This window comes from Salvelinus alpinus, chromosome 4, assembly GCF_045679555.1.
Source record: "Salvelinus alpinus chromosome 4, SLU_Salpinus.1, whole genome shotgun sequence".
Classification (NCBI taxonomy): domain Eukaryota; kingdom Metazoa; phylum Chordata; class Actinopteri; order Salmoniformes; family Salmonidae; genus Salvelinus; species Salvelinus alpinus.
Genome location: NC_092089.1, coordinates 77,560,684 through 77,573,430, shown reverse-complemented (window position 1 = coordinate 77,573,430; position 12,747 = coordinate 77,560,684). Strand labels below are relative to the sequence as shown.

Below are 12,747 nucleotides of genomic sequence, written 5' to 3'. Positions count from 1 at the left end.
ACACACACACACACACACACACACACACACACACGCACACGCACACGCACACGCACACGCACACGCACACGCACACACACACGCACACACAACATGCACATACATTTATACTGACTCTACACACACCCATTGTGTTTGACCAGATACAATGCTATTTTACAGTTATTCTATAGGGAAGTACATTCAACAAACACAGTACTGACACAAATGACTGATGATTGGCTGAGAGAAATTGATAATAAAAAGATTGTGGCGGCTGTTTTGTTAGACTTCAGTGTAGCTTTTGACATTATCGATCATAGTCTACAACTGGAAAGACTTATGTGTTATGACTTTACACCCCATGCTATATTGTGGATATAGAGATGCCTGTATAACACAACACATAGGGTGTTCTTTAATGGAAGCCTCTCCAACATAATCCAGGTAGAATCAGGAATTCCCCAGGGCAGCTGTTTAGGCCTCTTACTTTTTAAAATCTTTACTAACGACATGACACTGGCTTCGAGTATAGCCAGTGTGTCTATGTATGCAGATGACTCAACACTAAAGATTTTAAAAAGTAAGAGGCCTAGACAGCTGCCCTGGGAAATTCCTGATTCTACCTGGATTATGTTGGAGAGCCTTCCATTAAAGACACATTGGAGAAAAGTAAGAGGTCTAGGCTTGGTGAGTTGGGACAAGACAAGAAATGGGTCACTGTAAAATGAATAACTTATATTCTTCAATATATCATTAATTGAATTAACCATGCATTTTTAGGTAATTGACTTCCGGTGCCGACCGAGATGGCCGCCTCGCTTCGCGTTCCTTGGAAAATATGCAGTATTTTGTTTTTTTATGTGTTATTCCTTACATTGGTACCCCAGGTAATCTTAGGTTTCATTACATACAGTCGGGAGGAACTACTGAATATAAGAGCAACGTCAACTCACCACCGTTACAACCAGGAATACGACTTTCCCGAAACGGATCCAGTGTTTTGCCTTCCACCCAATACAATGGATCTGATCCCAGCTGGCGACCCTATGCGACGCCGTAAAAGGGGAAAACGTAGCGGTCTCCTGGTCAGGCTTCGGAGACGGGCACATCGCGCTCCACTCCCTAGCATACTACTCGCCAATGTCCAGTCTCTTGACAATAAGGTTGATGAAATCCGAGCAAGGGTTACATTCCAGAGAGACATCAGAGATTGTAACGTTCTCTGCTTCACGGAAACATGGCTAACTCAAGTGACGCTAACGGAGTCGGTGCAGCCAGCTGGTTTCTTCACGCATCGGGCCGACAGAAACATACATCTTTCTGGTAAGAAGAGGGGCGGGGGTGTTTGCCTTATGATTAACGAGACGTGGTGTGATCATAACAACATACAGGAACTCAAGTCATTCTGTTCACCCGATCTAGAATTCCTCACAATCAAATGTCGACCGCATTATCTACCAAGGGAATTCTCTTCGATTATAATCACAGCCGTATATATTCCCCCCAAGCAGACACATCGATGGCCCTGAACGAACTTTATCGGACTCTTTGTAAACTGGAAACCACACACCCTGAGGCTGCATTCATCGTAGCTGGGGATTTTAACAAGGCCAATCTGAAAACAAAACTCCCTAAATTCTATCAGCATATCGATTGTGCTACCAGGGCTGGTAAAACCTTGGATCATTGTTATACTAACTTCCGCGACGCATATAAGGCCCTCCCCCGCCCTCCTTTCGGAAAAGCTGACCACGACTCCATTTTGTTGCTTCCAGCCTACAAACAGAAACTAAAACAACAAGCTCCCTCGCTCAGGTCTGTTCAACGCTGGTCCGACCAATCTGATTCCACGCTTCAAGACTGCTTCGATCACGCGGATTGGGATATGTTCCGCATTGCGTCCAACAACAACATTGACGAATATGCTGATTCGGTGAGCGAGTTCATTAGAAAGTGCATTGACGATGTCGTACCCACAGCAACGATTAAAACATTCCCAAACCAGAAACCGTGGATTGACGGCAGCATTCGCGTGAAACTGAAAGCGCGAACCACTGCTTTTAACCAGGGCAAGGTGACCGGAAACATGACCGAATACAAACAGTGTAGCTATTCTCTCCGCAAGGCAATCAAACTAGCTATGTCCCAGTATAGAGACAAAATAGAGTCGCAATTCAACAGCTCAGACACAAGAGGTATGTGGCAGGGTCTACAGTCAATCACGGATTACAAAATGAAAACCAGCCCCGTCGCGGACCAGGATGTCTTGCTCCCAGACAGGCTAAATAACTTTTTTGCACGCTTTGAGGACAATACAGTGCCACTGACACGGCCCGCTACCAAAACCTGCGGGCTCTCCTTCACTGCAGCCGAGGTGAGTAAAACATTTAAACGTGTTAACCCTCGCAAGGCTGCAGGCCCAGACGGCATTCCCAGCCGCGTCCTCAGAGCATGCGCAGACCAGCTGGCTGGTGTGTTTACGGACATATTCAATCAATCCTTATCCCAGTCTGCTGTCCCCACATGCTTCAAGAGGGCCACCATTGTTCCTGTTCCCAAGAAAGCTAAGGTAACTGAGCTAAACGACTACCGCCCCGTAGCACTCACTTCCGTCATCATGAAGTGCTTTGAGAGACTAGTCAAGGACCATATCACCTCCACCCTACCGGACACCCTAGACCCACTCCAATTTGCTTACCGACCCAATAGGTCCACAGACGACGCAATCGCAACCACACTGCACACTGCCCTAACCCATCTGGACAAGAGGAATACCTATGTGAGAATGCTGTTCATCGACTACAGCTCAGCATTTAACACCATAGTACCCTCCAAACTCGTCATCAAGCTCGAGACCCTGGGTCTCGACCCCGCCCTGTGCAACTGGGTCCTGGACTTCCTGACGGGCCGCCACCCAGGTGGTGAGGGTAGGTAACAACATCTCCACCCCGCTGATCTTCAACACTGGGGCCCCACAAGGGTGCGTTCTGAGCCCTCTCCTGTACTCCCTGTTCACCCACGACTGCGTGGCCATGCACGCCTCCAACTCAATCATCAAGTTTGCGGATGACACTACAGTGGTAGGCTTGATTACCAACAACGACGAGACGGCCTACAGGGAGGAGGTGAGGGCCCTCGGAGTGTGGTGTCAGGAAAATAACCTCACACTCAACGTCAACAAAACAAAGGAGATGATTGTGGACTTCAGGAAACAGCAGAGGGAGCACCCCCCTATCCACATCGACGGGACAGTAGTGGAGAAGGTGGAAAGTTTTAAGTTCCTCGGTGTACACATCACGGACAAACTGAATTGGTCCACCCACACAGACAGCGTTGTGAAGAAGGCGCAGCAGCGCCTCTTCAACCTCAGGAGGCTGAAGAAATTCGGCTTGTCACCAAAAGCACTCACAAACTTCTACAGATGCACAATCGAGAGCATCCTGTCGGGCTGTATCACCGCCTGGTACGGCAACTGCTCCGCCCACAACCGTAAGGCTCTCCAGAGGGTAGTGAGGTCTGCACAACGCATCACCGGGGGCAAACTACCTGCCCTCCAGGACACCTACACCACCCGATGTCACAGGAAGGCCATAAAGATCATCAAGGACAACAACCACCCAAGCCACTGCCTGTTCACCCCGCTATCATCCAGAAGGCGAGGTCAGTACAGGTGCATCAAAGCAGGGACCGAGAGACTGAAAAACAGCTTCTATCTCAAGGCCATCAGACTGTTAAACAGCCACCACTAATATTTAGCGGCCGCTGCCAACATACTGACTCAACTCCAGCCACTTTAATAATGGGAATTGATGGAAATGATGTAAAAATGTACCACTAGCCACTTTAAACAATGCCACTTAATATAATGTTTACATACCCTACATTACTCATCTCATCTTCTCAATAAGATCTACACCACAGAGGGTGGAAGTGGAGAGGTCAATCATGAACATGAGGTGAGACAGATTGAGGCACGATCCAGGAGACCAGCGACATGAGACGCCAATCAAATGCAACGACGTCTTTAAAATCTTACCTGGTCAAGACAAACCTATCAGAACTGTGCTGACAAAGGGAGATGCTGGCATTGGAAAAACTGTTTCTGTGAAGAAGTTCATCCTGGACTGGTCTGACGGAAAAGTGAATCAGAATATCCACTTCATGTTTCCGCTTCCCTTTCGAGAGCTGAATTTGATGGAGAGGGGGAAAAGTGCTTTACTGAACTTCTTGATCGTTTTGTCCCAGAGACAAAACAATTTGGTCTCTCCAACAATGAAACATGCAAAGTTCTGTTAATTTTTTATGGTCTGGATCAGTGCAAACTTCCTCTAGACTTCAGGATTATTGAGAGCTGTTGTGATGTCACAGAGACAAATTTTGCGGATGTGCTGCTAACAAATCTCATCAAGGGGAATCTGCTTCCCTCTGCTCTCCTCTGGATAACTTCCAGACCTGCAGCAGTGAATCAGATCCCCCCTGAGTGTGTTGACTAGTTCATCGAGGTGTGAGGGTTCAATGACCCACAGAAGGAGGAATACCTCAGAAGAAGAATCAATGACGAGAACCTGGCCAGGAAAGTCATCTCACACATAAAGACATCAAGGAGCCTCCACATCATGCTCCACATACCAGTCTTCTGCTAGATTTCAGACACAGTTCTAAAGAGACTGTTGGGTGAAACAGAGAGTGGAGAGATGCCCAAGATCCTGATTCAGATGTACGAACCCTTCATGGCGTTTCAGATCAAACAGAAAAATCAGAAGTACCATGGAGATCATGACAGGGATCCAGGCTTGGATAAAGAGATTATAATGTCACTGGGAAAACTGGCCTTTAAACAGCTGGAAAAGGACCATCTGATCTTCTATGAGGAAGACCTGAGAGAGTGTGGCATTGATGTCACAGAAGCATCCGTGTACGCTGGAGTATGCACACACATCTTTAGAGAGGAGTGTGGGCTGCTACAGAGGAAGGTGTACTGCTTTGTGCATCCAATAGTTTCTTGCTGCATTATATGTGTTTCTCACATTCCAGGACAGCACTGAAAATTACTTACAATCAACTTAAACAAGAGTGTTGTGGATAAATATGAGACTTCCTGTGCAAGAATGGGCATCTAGACCTGTTCATCGGCTTCCTTCTGGGCTTGTCATTGGAGTCCAATCAAACTCACTTACAAGGCCTACTAACAAAACAAGAAAGCAAATCAAAGACCAATGGGGAAACATTAAAAAGAAAATCAGGAAGAATCCCTCTCCAGAGAGGTGCATCAATCTGTTCTGTCTGAATGAGCTGAATGACCATTCTCTTGTAGAGAAGGTCCAAAGCTACCTGGGATCAGGAAGTCTCTCAGAAACCAAGCTCTCATCTAAACAATGGCCTGCTCTAGTCTTTGTGTGGCTGACTTCAGAAGAGGAGCAGAATGTGTTTGACCGGAGGAAATACTCCAGATCAGAGAAGGGTCTTCTGAAGCTGCTTCCCGTGGTCAAAGCCTCTAAGACAGCCCTATTAATACTCTGATAAAAAACATTCCCAAACAACAGCTATTTATTTACTGTCTGTGACTCACATAGTTTTGGTAAAAATGACAGAATATATGATCTTACACAGCAAATTTCCCAGTGTTACCTAGTGTTGATTTGTCAGTCTAGCATTTCTGTGTTGATTCAGGAGTTAAATTATTAACACTCAGTGGTGTAAAATAACCCTAGTTATGGTGTTAATAACCAGAGTTGAGTGTGAGAGTGGGATTGTGTCAGTTTGTGTCAACATTTCCATCAAAATAACGCCCATCACTATCACATTTCCCAGCATGCTCTACTGCAGGTAGATGTTTTAGTATTGTTTTTAATATCTGTGTTTTTGCATATACATTGATTAATCGTATGCTACACAAAGATAATTAACACCTTTTTCTAAACTAATCCAATCAGATAGTGAGCTAGTTTTATTGCACCTGTTACTGAAAGGGTTGTTCCAGTTTAAATGGTTTAGGTAGTCTCCTTTAACAAGCACAGGTTGTGGGTGAATAAGAATTCCATCTGTTGAATATCCTACCTCTAGCTTGATTCCAATAGGAATTACATATCATTTTGCAAGCCAGCATAATGTGACTTGTAGGCCTGATGTGAACTGTAAAACGAGGCCCCCAAAGTAAGGCCTTATGATATACAGCACCAATCAAAAGTCTGGACACACCTATTAATTCCAGGGTTTTTCTCTATTTGTACTATTTTCTACATTGTAGAATAATAGTGAAGACATCAAATCTACAAAATAAAACATATGGAATCATGTAGTAACCAAAAAAGTGTTAAACAAATATTTTAAAGTGTCAAAATATATTTTATATTTGAGATTCTTCAAAGTAGCCACTCTTTGCCTTGATGACAGCTTTGCATACTCTTAGCATTCACTCAACCAGTTTCATGTAGTAGTCACCTGGAATGCATTTCAGTTAACAGGTGTGCCTTGTCAAAAGTTAATTTGTGGAATTTCTTTCCTTCTTAATGCGTTTGAGCCAATCAGTTGGGTTGTGACAAGGTAGGGATGGTATACAGAAGATAACCCTATTTGGTAAAAACCAAGTCCATATTATGTCAAGAACAGCTCAAATAAGCAAAGAGAAACAACAGTCCATCATTACTTTAAGACATGAAGGTCAGTCAATACGGAAAATGCCAGGAACTTTTAAAGTTTCTTCAAGTGCAGTTGCAAAAACAATCAAGCGCAATGATGAAACTGGCTCTCATGAGGACCGCCACAGCAAAGGAAGACCCAGAGTTACCTCTGCTACAGAGGATAAGTTCATTAGAGTTACCAGCCTCAGAAATTGAAGCCAAAATAAATGCTTCAGAGTTCAACAGACACATCTCGACATCAACTCTTCAGAGGAGACTGCGTGAATCAGGCATTCATGGTCGAATTGCTGCAAAGAAACCACTACTAAAGGACACCAATAATAAGAAGAGACTTGCTTGGGCCAAGAAACACGAGCAATGGACATTAGACCGGTGGAAATCTGTCCCTTGGTCTGATGAGTCCAAATTTGAGATTTTTGGTTCCAACCGCTGTGTCTTTGTGAGACGCAGAGTAGGTGAACGGATGATCTCAGCATGTGTGGTTCCCACCGTGAAGCATGGAGGAGGAGGTGTGGGGGTGCTTTGCTGGTGACACTGTCAGTGATTTATTTCGAATTCAAGGCACAATTAACCAGCATGGCAACCCAAGCATTCTGCAGCGATATGCCATTCCAATATGGTTTGTAGGACGATCATTTGTTTTTCAACTGGACAATGACCCAACACACCTCCAGGCTGTGTAAGGGCTATTTGACCAAGAAGCAGAGTGATTGAGTGCTGCATCAGATGACCTGGCCTCCACAATCTTTTGGTTACTACATGATTCCATGTGTTATTTCATAGTTTTGATGTCTTCACTATTATTCAACAATGTAGAAAATAGTCAAATAAAGAAAAACCTTTCAATGATGTGTCCAAACTTTTGACTTGTACTGTATGTAATTTGTCATAATGAGTTTAATGACAACATTCACCTAGTGAATGCCACAGGACTGAAAATGAATGAATTCAACAACCATCTCTCTGTCACTAGCAAATACAGTCAAATACAGTCAACTCTACAATTCACTTGAAAAAGCAAGGCAAAATATTCAAATTAGACTTTACACCATACAGTGTTAAAACAACGCCCAAAAACAAGTTACTGTAAAAGTACTGGGGTTAATTTCCTAACACTGAGAAGGTGTAACAGCATCAGCACCAATGACTGTATATTAATGGACAAAGCCATCGATCACGTGACACCATTCATTCCTATGTCAAGACTCAAAAGCGAATTTGAAGCCAAGGAAGTTGGTTAAGATGGTGTCTCATGAAGACATAACTTGCGCAGTTTGAGCTACTCCAGGAAGTGACGTTGCAGGCTACTGTAGCTCAGTACTGCCCCCACTCATTGAGTATCTCAAATTGAAGGCTACCCGGGGTACATTAGCAATAAAATAATTCTTATAACTTATTCTGTGTGCAATTTAAAAATATTTGGTTCAAGGACATAAAGCTGGTGTAATAGAAGCAATGATTGTCTTCGAAAAATGTGTTTATTTACACGAAGATTGCCATTTTCCCATTCACTATAATGGGGGATCCTGTTTTCTGAAAATAATGCCTGCAGTACTGAGGTCAGCCTTGAACTGCATGGCTTCAATGAGATGGTGCAGTCGTTCTCCCCTGGTCAGCACTAAGCACAGTATTAATTTAGTACTGAAAAGTGTAGACCTGGATAGACACTGGAACAGTGTTAAATTGATTCAAGTGTTTACGTTTAGTAAAAACATATTTCATCTTTTATGTACTGTTTTGATTATCTTTTATCCATCTAAAGTTAATTGACTAATTGTTATTGGATACCAGTTTTTGTTTTATAAACAATTGTCATGAAATATTTTGTATTTTTTTAATGAAAATGTTGGTAGATCCATGTTGAGTCTACAACACCCTTGCTGTGACCATATTGTTGATACACCATGGCATATTTTGCATAAATGTACATGTAAACAATGTTATTTCTGAGATTTTATATTTGACTTGGTTTCAGTTGTTTGTAAATACCACAGTATATTAAAGATATTCTGATTGTTGAATGATTGTCAGATATCAATTCTCTGAATGATTGTTACATTGCCACATATCAATTCTCCTGCTTTCATCAGTTACAAAGAATTCTGTTTGTAAAGGAATAAAATTAGCTGATGAAGGCATACCAGAACATGTTAGTTTTATTAACGAAGACTTTATTTTTAAATGTTTTTACCCCCCATTTTGTGATTACGATTGTCTCATGGCTGCAACTCCCCAACGAGAGAGAGGCTGTAGTGACGCCGCAACACTGCGATGCACTGCCTTAGACTGCTGTGCCACTCGGGAGGCAGAATACTTCCTTTTTTAAACAAACTTCTGTTTTCCTAAACCATGAATTTGGCCTGACTGCCATTATCTCAATAAACGCAGTGAATAATAACACATCCAATGCAAGTACCCGGATATTTCTACAGTATCTCAAACACAAGCAGAGCAAACACAGGGGAAAGCTGGGGGAAATGATTTTCCATTAACATTCACTTATTTAACATTCCTCCATCTCTGAAATATAAACATACTGTAGAGGACCCATGTTTGCTCAGACCTAGGTCAAGTACATACCGACATGTCACTTCAAAATCCTAGAAAATATTTAGAGGTGTGCAGCTCTTGATTTAGCTTAGAGTTTTCACTTTTGGGACTATTCTATATGTGCATTTTTGTATTGCTACTCTATTGTACCGGGAAAACTAAATGACAAATTATTTGATGTGTATCAGACCCAGGTCTGGTGAGGTGGTTGAGAAGTGGTTTAGTCCTTGTGAGGTACTGTAAATGCAGCCTCAATCCACCTAATAGGTGCTTCCAGGTAATGGAACATAAGGTTGGAATGGGATAGTTGGGACGTGGGTGAAATAAAGTCTCTGATGCCTGAAAGCCCCAATTATAGCCTATTTAGGGAAATTCTAGGCTGAAATTCAAACGGGTGGTAAAAGATCTCTATTGGATCCCTCATTGTCACAACAGTCTCTCTGACTGTCTCTCTTGTCCATGTGTTAGTGTTGTAATGTATCATCCGTATACTACGTTGTAAAAACACCAGAATGCATTAGGTCATGATCCCCCATTTGGTTGACTGCTGCTGAAATAGGACACTTTATTTGGCCAGCCGAGTAGTACAGTTAGGCCATCCCCACACACTACACTGCTGTTGTTGAGGGGTGGAGTAGAGAAGTTTCAATGCCCATAACATCTTCATAGCCCACGGTATCTTTACAGAACTGTCTATTCTAAGAGGTTAGAAAGCAAGACATCTTTGGTAAGATACCTTTGAGTTTTTTTCTCTTCATATTGCAATGTTTTTGTGAATTATATGAGACAAGACAGAAAATCATTAGTATATTTAATATTTAAAAAAATTATATTTGATATCCTATGCTCAATTAATTTTACTTATGAATTACCATGTTTTTCTGCAAAATTCGAAGACTATCTGTTGGTGGAAATTTGTGTTCTATGAAGAGTGACTCATGAAATTGTAAATTATGATTTACCAACCTGTTATGCTTACACAATTGCTTTTTCAGATTTGACCAATTCTACTTAGTCTCATCAACAAGTTATATCTCATGGTAAGTGTTTTTGTTTGCTTACTGTTGTGTTAGTTCAAAGTATTGCAAATACATCAGTGAAATGGACCACACAAGTTCAGGTTGACTTGGGATCGTTATCCAATGATGGCCACTTTTGGCCAGGGTTCTTCATTAGCTACATAATGTACCGATGGACACTTTTGGCCATGTTTCTCCAGTAGCTACATAAATCAAATTTTATTTGTCACATACACATGGTTAGCAGATGTTAATGCGAGTGTAGCGAAATGCTTGTGCTTCTAGTTCCAACAATGCAGTAATAACCAACAAGTAATCTAACCTAACAATTCCACAACTACTACCTTATACACACAAGTGTAAAGGGATAAAGAATATGTACATAAAGATATATGAATGAGTGATGGTACAGAACGGCATAGGCAAGATGCAGTAGATGGTATAGAGTACAGTATATACATATGAGATGAGTAATGTAGGGTATGTAAACATAAAGTGGCATAGTTTAAAGTGGCTAGTGATACATGTATTACATAAAGATGGCAAGATGCAGTAGATGATATAGAGTACAGTATATACATATACATATGAGATGAGTAATGTAGGGTATGTAAACATTATATTAAGTGGCATTGTTTAAAGTGGCTAGTGGTACATTTTTACATCATTTCCATCAATTCCCATTATTAAAGTGGCTGGAGTTGAGTCAGTATGTTGGCAGCGGCCACTAAATGTTAGTGGTGGCTGTTTAACAGTCTGATGGCCTTGAGATAGAAGCTGTTTTTCAGTCTCTCGGTCCCTGCTTTGATGCACCTGTACTGACCTCGCCTTCTGGATGATAGCGGGGTGAACAGGCAGTGGCTTGGGTGGTTGTTGTCCTTGATGATCTTTATGGCCTTCCTGTGACATCGGGTGGTGTAGGTGTCCTGGAGGGCAGGTAGTTTGCCCCCGGTGATGCGTTGTGCAGACCTCACTACCCTCTGGAGAGCCTTACGGTTGTGGGCGGAGCAGTTGCCGTACCAGGCGGTGATACAGCCCGACAGGATGCTCTCGATTGTGCATCTGTAGAAGTTTGTGAGTGCTTTTGGTGACAAGCCGAATTTCTTCAGCCTCCTGAGGTTGAAGAGGCGCTTTTGTCCCTTCTTCACAACGCTGTCTGTGTGGGTGGACCAATTCAGTTTGTCCGTGATGTGTACACCGAGGAACTTAAAACTTTCCACCTTCTCCACTACTGTCCCGTCAATGTGGATAGGGGGGTGCTCCCTCTGCTGTTTCCTGAAGTCCACAATCATCTCCTTTGTTTTGTTGACGTTGAGTGTGAGGTTATTTTCCTGACACCACACTCGGAGGGCCCTCACCTCCTCCCTGTAGGCCATCTCGTCGTTGTTGGTAATCAAGCCTACCACTGTAGTGTCGTCCGCAAACTTGATGATTGAGTTGGAGGCGTGCATGGCCACGCAGTCGTGGGTGAACAGGGAGTACAGGAGAGGGCTCAGAACGCACCTTTGTGGGGCCCCAGTGTTGAGGATCAGCGGGGCGGAGATGTTGTTACCTACCCTCACCACCTGGGGGCGGCCCGTCAGGAAGTCCAGGACCCAGTTGCACAGGGCGGGGTCGAGACCCAGGGTCTCGAGCTTGATGACGAGTTTGGAGGGTACTATGGTGTTAAATGCTGAGCTGTAGTCATTGAACAGCTTTCTCACATAGGTATTCCTCTTGTCCAGATGGGTTAGGGCAGTGTGCAGTGTGGTAGCGATTGCGTCGTCTGTGGACCTATTGAGTCGGTAAGCAAATTGGAGTGGGTCTAGGGTGTCAGGTAGGGTGGAGGTGATATGGTCCTTGACTAGTCTCTCAAAGCACTTCATGATGACGGAAGTGAGTGCTACGGGGCGGTAGTCGTTTAGCTCAGTTACCTTAGCTTTCTTGGGAACAGGAACAATGGTGGCCCTCTTGAAGCATGTGGGAACAGCAGACTGGGATAGGGATTGATTGAATATTTCCTTAAACACACCAGCCAGCTGGTCTGCGCATGCTCTGAGGACGCGGCTGGGAATGCCGTCTGGGCCTGCAGCCTTGCGAGGGTTAACACGTTTAAATGTTTTACTCACCTCGGCTGCAGTGAAGGAGAGCCCGCAGGTTTTGGTAGCGGGCCGTGTCAGTGGCACTGTATTGTCCTCAAAGCGAGCAAAAAAGTTATTTAGCCTGTCTGGGAGCAAGACATCCTGGTCCGCGACGGGGCTGGTTTTCTTTTTGTAATCCGTGATTGACTGTAGACCCTGCCACATACCTCTTGTGTCTGAGCTGTTGAATTGCGACTCTACTTTGTCTCTATACTGGGACTTAGCTTGTTTGATTGCCTTGCGGAGAGAATAGCTACACTGTTTGTATTCGGTCATGTTTCCGGTCACCTTGCCCTGGTTAAAAGCAGTGGTTCGCGCTTTCAGTTTCACGCGAATGCTGCCATCAATCCACGGTTTCTGGTTTGGTGAATGTTTTAATTGTTCCTGTGGGTACGACATCGTCAATGCACTTTCTAATGAACTCGCTCACCGAAT

General features: G+C 43.5%; 1 protein-coding gene across 1 annotated transcript in view; it reads left to right on the top strand.

The window, feature by feature from the left end:
- The first annotated feature begins 9,804 nt into the window (after positions 1 to 9,804).
- The window catches only part of LOC139574474 (annexin A5-like), a 29,382-nt gene continuing 26,439 nt past the window's right edge, over positions 9,805 to 12,747 (top strand). Inside the window, exons 1-2 of the mRNA XM_071399094.1 lie at positions 9,805 to 9,900; positions 10,169 to 10,213. Coding sequence (XP_071255195.1) covers positions 10,211 to 10,213 — 3 coding nt within the window. The 5' untranslated portion in view covers positions 9,805 to 9,900; positions 10,169 to 10,210. The remainder of the gene's footprint in view (positions 9,901 to 10,168; positions 10,214 to 12,747) is intronic.